The 13,550-nt window shown below is 43.4% G+C and overlaps 2 protein-coding genes across 4 annotated transcripts; both read left to right on the top strand.

The window, feature by feature from the left end:
- The first annotated feature begins 248 nt into the window (after positions 1 to 248).
- LOC137872455 (lactose-binding lectin l-2-like) lies at positions 249 to 7,467 on the top strand. 2 transcript variants are annotated; one of them, XM_068710659.1, is made up of 6 exons: positions 249 to 407; positions 1,510 to 1,599; positions 3,517 to 3,681; positions 5,272 to 5,423; positions 5,930 to 6,054; positions 7,185 to 7,467. In XM_068710659.1, the coding sequence occupies exons 1-6, from the start codon at positions 320 to 322 to the stop codon at positions 7,333 to 7,335; spliced, it is 771 nt and encodes a 256-aa protein (XP_068566760.1). In that variant the 5' UTR covers positions 249 to 319; the 3' UTR covers positions 7,336 to 7,467. The 2 variants fall into 2 exon arrangements, with proteins under 2 accessions (XP_068566760.1, XP_068566761.1); XM_068710660.1 differs by lacking the exon at positions 1,510 to 1,599.
- Positions 7,468 to 8,241: 774 nt separating this feature from the next.
- LOC137872454 (cytochrome c oxidase subunit 6B1-like) lies at positions 8,242 to 13,239 on the top strand. Of its 2 annotated transcripts, none has more exons than XM_068710658.1 (4): positions 8,242 to 8,305; positions 12,517 to 12,625; positions 12,902 to 13,002; positions 13,087 to 13,239. In XM_068710658.1, exons 2-4 carry the CDS (start codon positions 12,532 to 12,534, stop codon positions 13,138 to 13,140), a joined length of 249 nt encoding a protein of 82 aa, XP_068566759.1. In that variant the 5' UTR covers positions 8,242 to 8,305; positions 12,517 to 12,531; the 3' UTR covers positions 13,141 to 13,239. The 2 variants fall into 2 exon arrangements, with proteins under 2 accessions (XP_068566759.1, XP_068566758.1); XM_068710657.1 differs by having other exon boundaries at positions 8,244 to 8,305; positions 12,514 to 12,625.
- Positions 13,240 to 13,550: the final 311 nt, after the last annotated feature.

Below are 13,550 nucleotides of genomic sequence, written 5' to 3'. Positions count from 1 at the left end.
GCATTGCGCAATATTCAGTATGCACAAGTTGTATTGTCTCTATGACATTCATGAATTACATTTTAAAACATCTATTCCAGAAATGAAGAACAGGTTTCTACATCTGTGCATCCTCTGCGGAACTCTTCCGGCTTGTTTGGTTATCAGACCTTAGCTGTGCTTTGCATACGACCGCAGAGGAGCCGGTATTTAGAAACACCGAGCCGCTCTTTTGTTCCTGCTTTATAGGAAAGACGGTTTTAGTGTGTTCAAACGACACCAGAGAAGCGGCTGACACACAGTAAGTATGCATTAATGCAATTACTGAAACAGAAGCTTCATGCCTGCTGGGACTGTGCCGGATGAAACCATGGGAGTGAAGAACGGATCGGCGCTGCTGCAGGACGAACAACAGGAAACAGGCAAAAGTGATTCCCTTTTCTTTCTTTCTTAATTTTTTTTTTTGCACATGCACGTATTTAAACGTCTCATTTCTCATTTTAAGAAACCAGTTGGTCTCCATAAAATCATGATCTAAAAAGGCGTTTCACTTTACACAGAGATCGAGTGCATCAAGTGGATTTTTGAAGCGCTTGCAGTTTCCGTGTTTTATATTTTATGCTGTTTCACTTGAAAATCAATTACTTGCATAGACTGTGTCAAGTAGGTTCAGTAGAATACTGTTCCTCATTATTACATTAGCTGGTGAGTTCTTAATGAGCTGCTCTTTCTGCTTTGAAGATGCAATGATTAGTTTAAGTGGTGGTCAAACTTTTTGGGTTGTGGGCCATTAACTGAAAATAATAATGAGTCACGGGCCAAACAATAGTAAATGTGTATTTTACTGTAATAAAATCATTGTTTCTACACTACTAAACCCCAATGTGCCATAAAAAATACATTTTTTATCGAAACAAATTTCTGTATCTGCTGCTCTTAAACTCTAATTCAGTGCCAAAATATTATGATGTGTAAAGCTGTATGTGAGTTGAGCTAAAACAGGCAGAAGTTGACGAATATTGGTTTCTGTTCATCTCCTAAAGGACTTAAAAGATTATGATGCAGATTTAAATCTCTAAGTCTAATATTAAGATTGATAAATGAAATGATAAAATGTTGGGTTCTGTGCCAAGAGGTTAAGACGGAGATAACTTCACTTTAACTTCAGTCAACATCTAGTGTTTGAACTAGGATATACAGTGGAATTTATTAGACATATTTTAATCCTGTGGGCCATGGTTTAAAGGTTCTGTTCCAAACAACAATAAAAGCTATAACATAATATTAATAACTGACAATGGGAGAAAAAACGTCCACTCACCCCCTGTGATGTTTGGCCATGCAGATAGTTTCAGCTTCATCAGCTGCAGTTTTGAGAAGTAACACCACTTATGATCTAAGATGTATTGTTGTGCTTAACAACATTAAGAAATCAAATCTATTGGTTGAATTGACCCTTAAAATACTGCAGATTGACATTAGCAGCGTGTGTAAAGTTGAATTGTTGTTGTTGTTGTTGTTGTGTCTCAGGCTGGTTGGGTCGGTACAGAGAGCTGGCTCATTACTTCTCTCTGCTCTGCTTTGTGCTCGTCATCGTCGCTCTGCTGCAGACGCTCTGCTGTGAGTACGTCCTGATGCTTTTTACTTCTTTTACTACTACTGACCGTGATGTGGAAACATTGAGTTCACAAGTGAACTCAATGAGCTGTACTTTAAAACCAGATACACCCGTAGGTCCCCCATTTGGACGCAGAGTACATCAAAACTTAGAGAGTTTTGTGTTAAAAGTAACTGGCAGAGAACCCACGAAGAACGAATATAGTGATGTTATAGTTCTGCAGAAACCTCAGCGTCCTGGGAACAACATGAACTCGGTCACTTCTACACGAGACAAACACATCTCCCATCAGCCAAGCAAACAAATAACAAAATATCATAAATCATACTCGATATGACTGGGACAGACCGGAGAAAAAGGCTGCTACACTCCGTTAGCAACGTGCTACCTACGAACATGCAGCATGAAAAAGCACGAGCGCCTGACGGAGATTACGGACATAGTTTCCATTTCTCTCCCCGGTAAACCATCGCAGAGATATTCAGCTTCGAACACAAAAAGTCACACAGCTTTCATCGAATATTGTACTTACTTTTGGTCGAATCTCAGCGAAAAAATGGAATATCTCCGTACTTCCACTTCATGTTTGTCCAGCTGCTGGTGCTCTGTGTGAATCCGTTCGATTCGTGTCTCTCCGACACTCCTCGGATTCTTGGGAGGGTTGGAAGCTCAGCAAATCAGATTTCAGAGCTGGACCTTTTTGAGCTTTATTGGCTAATAGTGCTGTCAATCATCTAGCTTTCAATTCCAGGCAATTCTATTGGCTCCTACGGTTCGAAGGATGTCTCAATGGTGAAAATCGGAGAAGGGGGGCTGAGATACAGCCCTGAACAGAGAGTCTGAAGCAGGATTTGACCTTAAACTAAATAACTAAAAAGGGCATAGAAAGAGCTTAAAACACTCAAAAAAGGTCCAATCTTCGGTCTATTGATTCAATGAACATCATGAGTGATACATAGAAGTGATATAGAGTGTTTTTGAATTTTAAAAATACTTTTTTATTCAAATATTGGAGTATTTGATCAGTTTTCTAATTTGAAATGCTCTATATTTCATAAATGTTTCACTGTATCTATGTATAGCTGTGTATATAGAGCCTATATCAGTTGTTCTAAGAGCCCAGCATATTAAAAGTCTTGGATACCCATACTTTCCAAAAAACAATACCCTAAAAGTGCTGTTTTTCAAGATCGAGCTTTTGAGTTTTCCAAGTTCTGTTGTGTTCCATCCTTATCTTATGTGAACCAGTAACATGTATTCTGATAGTTCCATGATTTTTCTCATCTCAAAAATATATAAAAAAAAATTATTATTTTTTTTTTTTTTTTTTTTTTTTTTATACAATTAATTAGGTATTTCTTATCTTTATTCGAGCTGAGGCCTGCAAATAGACCTCGTTTTTAAAAGGTTAAAAAGTAAAATATACTAAGGAAATACAAGATTTTACTTAATTTACAGTAAATTATAAAGTTCTGAAATGAATGCAAACAAGTAATAGTGATTCAGCAAAATGCTTCAATATTTTTCTTGTCAATAAATTCAATGAAATGAAGGAAACCAACAATTTGTTAATCCGTCTCTTAATATTTTGTGACTTCCTGTCTGTGGCTCTCAGCTCCAAGCTCATTGGTTCCCACTGAAGACGTACATTTTTTTTTTTAAATCGCTCCCAAATATGTTGTTTACTTTTTTTTCCTTTCTTTTTTTAAGTCTCAGTGATTTCTTAAAACAGCTGGTCATGTGTAGTTTTTAGATTTTAATCACTCAAACAGGAGAAAATAGTGCAGTTGTTGGGAACTACTTTCAGCAGCGGTTGACTATTTGTGAGTATTTGTGGCAGCGGGACAGTGTGTGTGTGTGTGTGTGTGTGTGTGTGTGTGTGTGTGTGTGTGTGTGTGTGTGTGTCTTTGATATTGCAGTGGTTCAGATCACCTTGCTGTTCCAGTCACAGTCGACCCTGCGTGAAACCAAACTGAGAGATGTGACGCACAGACTGGAGAAGCTCAACCAGTCGTATCAGCTCCTGTTCTTCCAGTATCCAGCTCTGAACCAGTACTGCCCAGTGAGCAACTCCACCACCAGGGGTGAGCACTGTGTACTGGGGGGAGGGTCAGGGCTGACCCAGGATTTCAGGATCAGGTGTGAGGACAATGTTTGGAAGGTTTTGTCTGGTCCTCACTTCTTCAAAGGGATGTTTGAGGATTGAGACTTTTAGAGTTCAACTTACAGTTTCAGGTCTGCAAAGTTCTTGTTTGTATATCATCCGCTCACCCTGTATTACCTTGACTTCTTGAAGAAAACGTTGGCTTTCTCTCTCGTGGCTCCATGGTGAACGGAGAACCAAAGAACAGAGAAAGGTCTTGATGAATTGAAGTAAATGGGGGACCGCTTTTATCAAAAGCAAAACTACAGCAAAACATCTGTTTACAACATTACTCTCTCTTTACAAGTCTCGTTTCACTTCCCAAACACATGCATGTTCACCAAAACCGCATCATTTAAAACACCTCAAACATGTGACTGGTCATACGGAAGTCATGTGCAGTTTTTAAATGCGGCCCCCATTTACTTCATTTCATCAAGACTGTTATCAGTTTTTGTATTCTTTGTTCACCGTGGAGACAGGAGTCAAGGATTCAAGGTAACACTGGGGGAGTAACTCTTAGACAAGTGATCATTTTGTTGGTGAAGGTTTGGAGCTTCGTCAAGTACAAATATGCTGATGTCTGTGTGTGAAAGAGAGAAAATCTAGAATTCAACTATTACGCTTAAATAAAGTTCATTAGATGTAAACCAGTGTCAAAATAGCAGATTTCAGCCTGTAGGCTTCACTCCAACCACAGCAGTTAGGTTTTTGTTATATTAATTTCATGACAAAGCAACCAAAGTAGCAGCTTCACAGGCTCTCAGTAAACTCCATTGAATGAATAAGTGTTTTTAAAAAAATGGAACTTTACATTATCAAAAGTCTTGCAAATTCAATGTTAGTTTTGGTGTTTGGCATCATTGACTTGGCCAACATTTATATAAAATGATTTTACATCCGCAGACTCACATTAACACTTTCTTCACAGCGGATCACATCTGTACATGATCCGCATGAACTACTTGGTTCAGCTGTTATTTTTTTACTGCTTTAAAGAAACACAAAAAAAATACAAAGGACGACCACAACTGAAAAAAAACGGTTTGGCATTTTCCATTTGTGTTGACCGTTGAATGATTAATCAAAAGGAATTATTTGCAGGAACCCGTTTGACCCAGCAGCTCTGATTTGCATAGAGATTTACAAAAGCACACAAACCGCAACCAGCTGAAGCGTGACCGTGTCGGCTGTTTTCATTTTGGATTCAGATAACAGGAGTTCTGTCTGCTTGTGTTTCTACAACTGAAACATAAACCATAAGCCTAAGGAACCATTGTCATGTTGCGTCACAATTCTGCATGTTTATTTATCTCAATCGAACACAAATAAACTTGTTCAAAACTAAATTCATTGGAAAACGTTTGATTTTTACATTTTGTAATTCTTGTGTGAAATGGGACGTGGACCACTGCTGGAAAAATTGTCACCACGTCTCGGCATTTCTGCTGTGAAAAGGTACACTTGCTGTTTGAAGCAGATTTAAAAAGTTACTCTGAGAATGTCCTTCTTCTCTCTCTGTCTCACCCAGAGAGAGCATGCAGGCCGTGTCCAGACGGCTGGACGCCTCAGGGACACAAATGTTTCCTGTTCAGTGCGGACAGGGCCGACTGGATCGGCAGCCAGTACCGCTGCCTGGCACTGGGTGGCGCTGTGGCCACAGTCAGGACAGAGGAGGAGCAGGTGAACACACACACACACACACACACACACCTACACACACACTTTTTTTCTGCTCTGTCCCTTACATTCACATATATCATCCATTAAGTTCATTAAAATTGTGTTTTTATATGATAATATAACATCAGTAGAAGCTTCTTTTCTTGGTGTTTAAGTGTCTTACGGGGAATTTCCTTGATGATATATTCTGTGTCTGTCAGCTTGTAAACATTTGAGATGCTTTCCCTGAAATATCAGCTGTTGGGCAACGTGCACAACACACACACACACACACACACACACCAGCAGAGAGGGAAGTTAAGAATAGATCTAAGATCTCTATGAAATATGGAGACATCTGCATGTCGCGGCTCGAGGTCATCTCGGGTTTTGTCTTTGACTGTTTTACTATAACTGTATCACAGTTTATGTCCTCCATGATGTTCCCATAGTGAGTATGTCAGAGGTGAGGTGATTTCGGGAGGAGAGGGGGAGGAATTTAAACCGTGTCTTTGCGGGTTTCGCAGGTGTTTCTGTGCAATAAGGCCCAGAGTCTGAGCCAGGGAGACTCGTACTGGCTGGGCCTCAGGAGCAGCCGTGGTGACGGAGGCTGGCAGTGGAGCGACGGCTCCCCGCTGGAGGAGGGACCGGGGTGAGCTGATGACAGGCAGGGGGAGGAGGGGGAGGAGGAGGAGGAGGAGGAGGGGTAGGAGGGGTAGGGGGAGGGTTGAACGGGGGACAAACGAGGTGCTGATCTCTTGATCTCTATTCCTGTAGCTTGAGAGTTTGGTCTCATGTGGCTGGAAACTTGAAGCTATTAAAATGTTTATGATCCTGAGAAACATATTTAGAAATAAGCACAAAATAGGCCGTCCCTCATGATTTAAATATTCTTTTTAAAAATCAATAAAGACTGGGAGAAGCAACGTTTACAAATTAGCTGACCTTAAAGGAAAGAATAACACAATAAAATACATGAATGAGAAGGTCGACATAAGAAGCAAGAGCAAGAAATATGAAACAAATGCGTAAAAAGAAAATGTAACGTCTTTTATGTGTTTTTTTCTCATTTGGTTTGTTTTTACCTGCTAAACCTGCTTTAATTCAATTCAAATCAATGTGGCTTCAATGTGGCATGAACGTACAGAATCATATGTATATGAATATTTACATAACATTAACATAACATTAATATTGTGTAATAACAATAATATATACAGTATTATATTTACATTTCAACTTACACATGTGTGTGTGTGTGTGTGTGTGTGTGTGTGTGTGTGTGTGTGTGTGTGTGTGTGTGTGTGTAGGTGTGTGTGTGTGTAGGTGTGTGTATGTTTCTGTGTGTGTGTGTGTGTGTGTGTGTGTGTGTGTGTGTGTGTGTGTGTAGGTGTGTGTATGTTTTTGTGTGTGTGTGTGTGTGTGTGTGTGTGTGTGTGTGTGTGTGTGTGTGTGTGTGTGTGTGTTTCTGTGTGTGTGTGTGTGTGTGTGTGTGTGTGTGTGTGTGTGTGTGTGTGTGTGTGTGAGTGTAGGTGACTCTTTAGCTGTTTCCTTCTGTTTTAATCATGGATCTAGTTCATGATATCATCGGCATCCTCTCACTTTGCACATAATGTGATTACATTTGCCTCTCTGAGGAGGGGATTGAGAGAAAGTGGGCGGCTGTTTTAATTTCATGATTTGCATCTTTCGTGTGGAGGAGTAGTGGTTGCCATGGTAACAGATTAAAGCCTGTGTTTTTGTGTCGTTGTTGATGTTGTTGTTGTTTATTCCTCCCTGCAGGTTTTGGGAGCGTGAGCCCGATAAAACAGACAGCAGGGAGCTGTGTGGTCGACTCACCCCAGGACACGACTACAGGAGGAGCTGGTTCACATACAGATGCTCCAACCTGCTGAGGAGGATCTGTGAGAGGAGGCAAGCTAGTCTGCACTGAGAGGAGAGGAGGGGAGGAGAGGAGACGAGAGGAGAGGAGGAGTGGAGAGTAGAGGAGAGGAGAAGAGGGGAGGAGAGGAAAACCAGATCAGCAAGAAACTATTCAGAGTTGTGCAACTGATATAAACTTATATGTGCTGTTGATTTAAATATATAAACTGTCATAATGATAACAATAAAATACTTAACTCAGGAAAATTACTCTTATTTATTTTATTTTTTTGTCTTTAATCGTTTGGTTTGTTTTGCAGGAATCAAACTTTTAATATTTGATTAAATATTAAGGACATTTGACTCTCCATGACTTAAGTCCTTAATAAATAACCATTTTGAATGCAAAAACAAAACAATAATATTATTAGAGACACAGATAAACTGCATACTAAGAAAACTTTGAAGGGGAATGTATTAAAAGATATTATTTAGACAATAATGTATGACATTACCATTTGTCTTGATTACACATCAAACAAAATAAATAATATATAAGAACACAATAAAGTTCCAAACAGGTCCACTTACTAGCTTTGTCCAGGGCTTTCAAACACATTTAATGGTCTTCAGTGGACCTTGCTTTAGGATTTTCTGTCGGACTATTTTTAAGGTTAAGAATAAACTTTTACGCTAAATATTTAAGCAGGTGATGCAATTTATAACAGATTTTGATGCTTCAAGTACAGGCATCTTTTGTTAGCATTAGGCTACATTCATCATCATCATCATCATCATCATCATCATCATCATCATCATCATCATCATCATCATCATCATCACTGTAGAAAGCTCGTCAGCTTCATCCTTGAATGTAGTTTCCGTCTGCAGTTGTATCTCTTCATATTGTCCACTAGGTGGCAGTGCTGCCTCTTCAAACGTTACTTGAACCGATATTCATTTTACCCAGCATGCACTGCGAGTGAGCAGCCCTTCAGATCACTAAGCCTTGGTATCACAGCGGAATTTCTGCGTGAAAGGTAAACAGATATTTTAATATGAACAACATGGTTTCTGCTTCTTCAGTACGTTGTTTATTAATTGATTTTAAATGTATATATATAAATATATATATATATATATATATATATATATATATATATATATATATATAGTCAGTGTGGTCCACTGTCTGTCTCTCTGCTATGTCTCTAGTCAGTGTAAAATCCTGTCTCTCTGCTATGTCTCTAGTCAGTGTAGAATCCTGTCTCTCTGCTACGTCTCTAGTCAGTGTGGTCCCCTGTCTCTCTGCTATGTCTCTAGTCAGTGTGGTCCACTGTCTCTCTGCGTTGTCTCTAGTCAGTGTGGTCCCCTGTCTCTCTGCTTTGTCTCTAGTCAGTGTGGTCCCCTGTCTCTCTGCCCTGTCTCTAGTCAGTGTGGTCCCTTGTCTCTCTGCTACGTCTCTAGTCAGTGTGCTCCACTGTCTCTCTGCTGCGTCTCTAGTCAGTGTGGTCACCTGTCTCTCTGCTATGTCTCTAGTCAGTGTGCTCCACTGTCTCTCTGCTGCGTCTCTAGTCAGTGTGGTCCCTTGTCTCTCTGCTACGTCTCTAGTCAGTGTGGTCCACTGTCTCTCTGCTGTGTCTCTAGTCAATGTGGTCCCTGGTCTCTCTGCTATGTCTCTAGTCAGTGTAGTCCACTGTCTCTCTGCTATGTCTCTAGTCAGTGTGGTCCCTGGTCTCTCTGCTATGTCTCTAGTCAGTGTGGTCCACTGTCTCTCTGCTATGTCTCTAGTCAGTGTGGTCCCTGGTCTCTCTGCTATGTCTCTAGTCAGTGTAGTCCACTGTCTCTCTGCTATGTCTCTAGTCAGTGTGGTCCACTGTCTCTCTGCTACGTCTCTAGTCAGTGTGGTCCACTGTCTCTCTGCTGTATCTCTAGTCAGTGTGGTCCTCTGTCTCTCTACGTTGTCTCTAGTCAGTGTGGTCCTCTGTCTCTCTGCTTTGTCTCTAGTCAGTGTGGTCCCCTGTCTCTGCCCTGTCTCTAGTCAGTGTGGTCCCTTGTCTCTCTGCTACGTCTCTCATCAGTGTGCTCCACTGTCTGTCTGCTGCGTCTCTAGTCAGTGTGGTCCCTTGTCTCTCTGCTACGTCTCTAGTCAGTGTGGTCCCTTGTCTCTCTGCTATGTCTCTAGTCAGTGTGGTCCACTGTCTCTCTGCGTTGTCTCTAGTCAGTGTGGTCCACTGTCTCTCTGCTACGTCTCTAGTCAGTGTGGTCCTCTGTCTCTCTGCTTTGTCTCTAGTCAGTGTGGTCCCCTGTCTCTGCCCTGTCTCTAGTCAGTGTGGTCCCTTGTCTCTCTGCTACGTCTCTCGTCAGTGTGCTCCACTGTCTGTCTGCTGCGTCTCTAGTCAGTGTGGTCCCTTGTCTCTCTGCTACGTCTCTAGTCAGTGTGGTCCCTTGTCTCTCTGCTATGTCTCTAGTCAGTGTGGTCCACTGTCTCTCTGCGTTGTCTCTAGTCAGTGTGGTCCCCTGTCTCTCTGCTATGTCTCTAGTCAGTGTGGTCCCTTGTCTCTCTGCTACGTCTCTCGTCAGTGTGCTCCACTGTCTGTCTGCTGCGTCTCTAGTCAGTGTGGTCCCTTGTCTCTCTGCTACGTCTCTAGTCAGTGTGGTCCCTTGTCTCTCTGCTATGTCTCTAGTCAGTGTGGTCCACTGTCTCTCTGCGTTGTCTCTAGTCAGTGTGGTCCCCTGTCTCTCTGCTATGTCTCTAGTCAGTGTGGTCCACTGTCTCTCTGCTACGTCTCTAGTCAGTGTGCTCCACTGTCTCTCTGCTGCGTCTCGAGTCAGTGTGGTCCCCTGTCTCTGCCCTGTCTCTAGTCAGTGTGGTCCCTTGTCTCTCTACTACGTCTCTAGTCAGTGTGCTCCACTGTCTCTCTGCTGCGTCTCTAGTCAGTGTGGTCCCTTGTCTCTCTGCTACGTCTCGAGTCAGTGTGGTCCCTTGTCTCTTTGCTACGTCTCTAGTCAGTGTGGTCCACTGTCTCTCTGCTGTGTCTCTAGTCAATGTGGTCCCCGGTCTCTCTGCTATGTCTCTAGTCAGTGTGGTCCCCTGTGTCTCTGCTACATCTCTAGTCAGTGTGGTCCCTTGTCTCTCTGCTACGTCTCTAGTCAGTGTGGTCCACTGTCTCTCTGCTGTGTCTCTAGTCAGTGTGGTCCCTTGTCTCTCTGCTATGTCTCTAGTCAGTGTAAAATCCTGTCTCTCTGCTATGTCTCTAGTCAGTGTAGTATCCTGTCTCTCTGCGTTGTCTCTAGTCAGTGTGGTCCCCTGTTTCTCTGCTATGTCTCTAGTCAGTGTGGTCCACTGTCTCTCTGCGTTGTCTCTAGTCAGTGTGGTCCCCTGTCTCTGCCCTGTCTCTAGTCAGTGTGGTCCCTTGTCTCTCTGCTACGTCTCTCGTCAGTGTGCTCCACTGTCTGTCTGCTGCGTCTCTAGTCAGTGTGGTCCCTTGTCTCTCTGCTACGTCTCTAGTCAGTGTGGTCCCTTGTCTCTCTGCTATGTCTCTAGTCAGTGTGGTCCACTGTCTCTCTGCGTTGTCTCTAGTCAGTGTGGTCCCCTGTCTCTCTGCTATGTCTCTAGTCAGTGTGGTCCCTTGTCTCTCTGCTACGTCTCTCGTCAGTGTGCTCCACTGTCTGTCTGCTGCGTCTCTAGTCAGTGTGGTCCCTTGTCTCTCTGCTACGTCTCTAGTCAGTGTGGTCCCTTGTCTCTCTGCTATGTCTCTAGTCAGTGTGGTCCACTGTCTCTCTGCGTTGTCTCTAGTCAGTGTGGTCCCCTGTCTCTCTGCTATGTCTCTAGTCAGTGTGGTCCACTGTCTCTCTGCTACGTCTCTAGTCAGTGTGCTCCACTGTCTCTCTGCTGCGTCTCGAGTCAGTGTGGTCCCCTGTCTCTGCCCTGTCTCTAGTCAGTGTGGTCCCTTGTCTCTCTACTACGTCTCTAGTCAGTGTGCTCCACTGTCTCTCTGCTGCGTCTCTAGTCAGTGTGGTCCCTTGTCTCTCTGCTACGTCTCGAGTCAGTGTGGTCCCTTGTCTCTTTGCTACGTCTCTAGTCAGTGTGGTCCACTGTCTCTCTGCTGTGTCTCTAGTCAATGTGGTCCCCGGTCTCTCTGCTATGTCTCTAGTCAGTGTGGTCCCCTGTGTCTCTGCTACATCTCTAGTCAGTGTGGTCCCTTGTCTCTCTGCTACGTCTCTAGTCAGTGTGGTCCACTGTCTCTCTGCTGTGTCTCTAGTCAGTGTGGTCCCTTGTCTCTCTGCTATGTCTCTAGTCAGTGTAAAATCCTGTCTCTCTGCTATGTCTCTAGTCAGTGTAGTATCCTGTCTCTCTGCTACGTCTCTAGTCAGTGTGGTCCCCTGTTTCTCTGCTATGTCTCTAGTCAGTGTGGTCCACTGTCTCTCTGCGTTGTCTCTAGTCAGTGTGGTCCTCTGTCTCTCTGCTTTGTCTCTAGTCAGTGTGGTCCCCTGTCTCTCTGCCCTGTCTCTAGTCAGTGTGGTCCCTTGTCTCTCTGCTACGTCTCTAGTCAGTGTGCTCCACTGTCTCTCTGCTGCGTCTCTAGTCAGTGTGGTCCCTTGTCTCTCTGCTACGTCTCTAGTCAGTGTGGTCCACTGTCTCTCTGCTGTGTCTCTAGTCAGTGTGGTCCTCTGTCTCTCTGTTTTTTCTCTAGTCAGTGTGGTCCTCTGTCTCTCTGCATTGTCTCTAGTCAGTGTGGTCCTCTGTCTCTCTACGTTGTCTCTAGTCAGTGTGGTCCTCTGTCTCTCTGCTTTGTCTCTAGTCAGTGTGGTCCTTTGTCTCTCTGCTTTGTCGCAAGTCAGTGTGGTCCCCTGTGTCTCTGCTGTGTCTCTAGTCAGTGTGTTCCCCTGTATCTCTGCTCTATCTCTAGTCAGTGTAGTCGACTGTCTCTCTGCTCTGTCTCTAGTCAGTGTGGTCCTCTGTCTCTCTGCTTTGTCGCTAGTCAGTGTGGTCCTCTGTCTCTCTGCTACGTCTCGAGTCAGTGTGGTCCTCTGTCTCTCTGCTACGTCTCGAGTCAGTGTGGTCCTCTGTCTCTCTGCTTTGTCGCTAGTCAGTGTGGTCCCCTGTCTCTCTGCTGTGTCTCTAGCCAGTGTGGTCCCCTGTCTCTCTGCTGTGTCTCTAGTCAGTGTGGTCCACTGTCTCTCTGCTCTGTCTCTAGTCAGTGTGGTCCCCGTTTCGAGTGTCTCACACTCTGTTGATCCTCAGAAGTCCAGCAGCTTGAAGATGGAGGACAAGATCAAGAACTACAGGACGGCTCCATTCGACGCTCGCTTCCCAAACACCAACCAGACCCGCAACTGTTTCCAGAACTATCTGGGTAAACAAAGACAACCAGTTTACTTCACCGCCTTAGTTAATATTGTCTCAATGTATGGTCTCAATCTCTATCTTCAAGTCTTCTTTATTACAGCATGATGTTCATTTTGTAAATCATGGTCCATTTAAAGTCAAATCCAAGATGGTCGTCCACTTCTTATACACAGTGCGTGTTGCTGTTCCAGTGCTGACCCTTTGGACATTACAAACTGGTTGTTTATTTCCTGCTCTGACTTTTCTTCTTCTTCTTCTTCTTCTTGCTCTGTTTTCTCTGCAGATTTCCACAGATGCAACAAAGCTCTGTCCTCCAAAGACCAGGACACGGCTCCCTGCGAGTGGTACCAGAGGGTCTACAAGAGCCTCTGCCCCATGAGCTGGGTATGTTTTCATCCTCCAACATCTGGTGCGACCGACCATAACTACACAAATCAACAGTGTCTTGGTCCTTTCTCTCTCCTGCAGGTTCAGAAATGGGACGAGCAGCTGGAGGCGGGAAATTTCCCCGGAAAGATCTGAACGGACACATTCCTCCGTCTTCATCTTAGTATGTTGGTGTGAAGCCTCCGCTCTTTCTGTACAGAAGCGACTAAATAAATTATATAATGTTACGGTGAACCTTGTGTCCTGTTGTGGATTTGATATTGATTCTCTTCTCAAACTGGTGTGGAGAGCGACAGCAGTGTAACATTTAATATGGCCCCGAGTCTCCACAGTTTAGTTAAATGGTCAGATATTAAATGTTAATGTCGTCTTCAATCAGCCGCTTGAATGCAATACAAAGCTCGACAAGACACAAGCATACCCCGATATAGATTTATGTGATCAAATTAAGCTATTTTATATATATATATATAATATTAAAGTGGGCATCTGCCAGGTGGAGAAATAACAAACTTTTCCCTCTTTTTTGTGTGTTTAATAGTTAT

The sequence above is a fragment of the Cebidichthys violaceus genome, unplaced genomic scaffold (assembly GCF_023349555.1).
Source record: "Cebidichthys violaceus isolate CVI_PGR_0920_01 unplaced genomic scaffold, fCebVio1.0.p SCAF_16, whole genome shotgun sequence".
NCBI lineage: Eukaryota > Metazoa > Chordata > Actinopteri > Perciformes > Stichaeidae > Cebidichthys > Cebidichthys violaceus.
The sequence above is the reverse complement of the archived record's forward strand: the minus strand, read 5'-3'. Positions and strand labels throughout refer to the sequence as shown.

Bases quoted from the DNA above. Each gene is read 5' to 3' on its own strand.
- LOC137872455 (XM_068710659.1), top strand. From the start codon at position 320: ATGCCTGCTGGGACTGTGCCGGATGAAACCATGGGAGTGAAGAACGGA. The intron at 408-1,509 runs GTGATTCCCTTT...GTTGTGTCTCAG, and splicing joins ACAACAGGAAACAGGCAAAA to GCTGGTTGGGTCGGTACAGA. The intron at 5,424-5,929 runs GTGAACACACAC...CGGGTTTCGCAG, and splicing joins TCAGGACAGAGGAGGAGCAG to GTGTTTCTGTGCAATAAGGC.
- LOC137872454 (XM_068710658.1), top strand. From the start codon at position 12,532: ATGGAGGACAAGATCAAGAACTACAGGACGGCTCCATTCGACGCTCGC. The intron at 12,626-12,901 runs GTAAACAAAGAC...TTTTCTCTGCAG, and splicing joins CTGTTTCCAGAACTATCTGG to ATTTCCACAGATGCAACAAA. The intron at 13,003-13,086 runs GTATGTTTTCAT...TCTCTCCTGCAG, and splicing joins GCCTCTGCCCCATGAGCTGG to GTTCAGAAATGGGACGAGCA.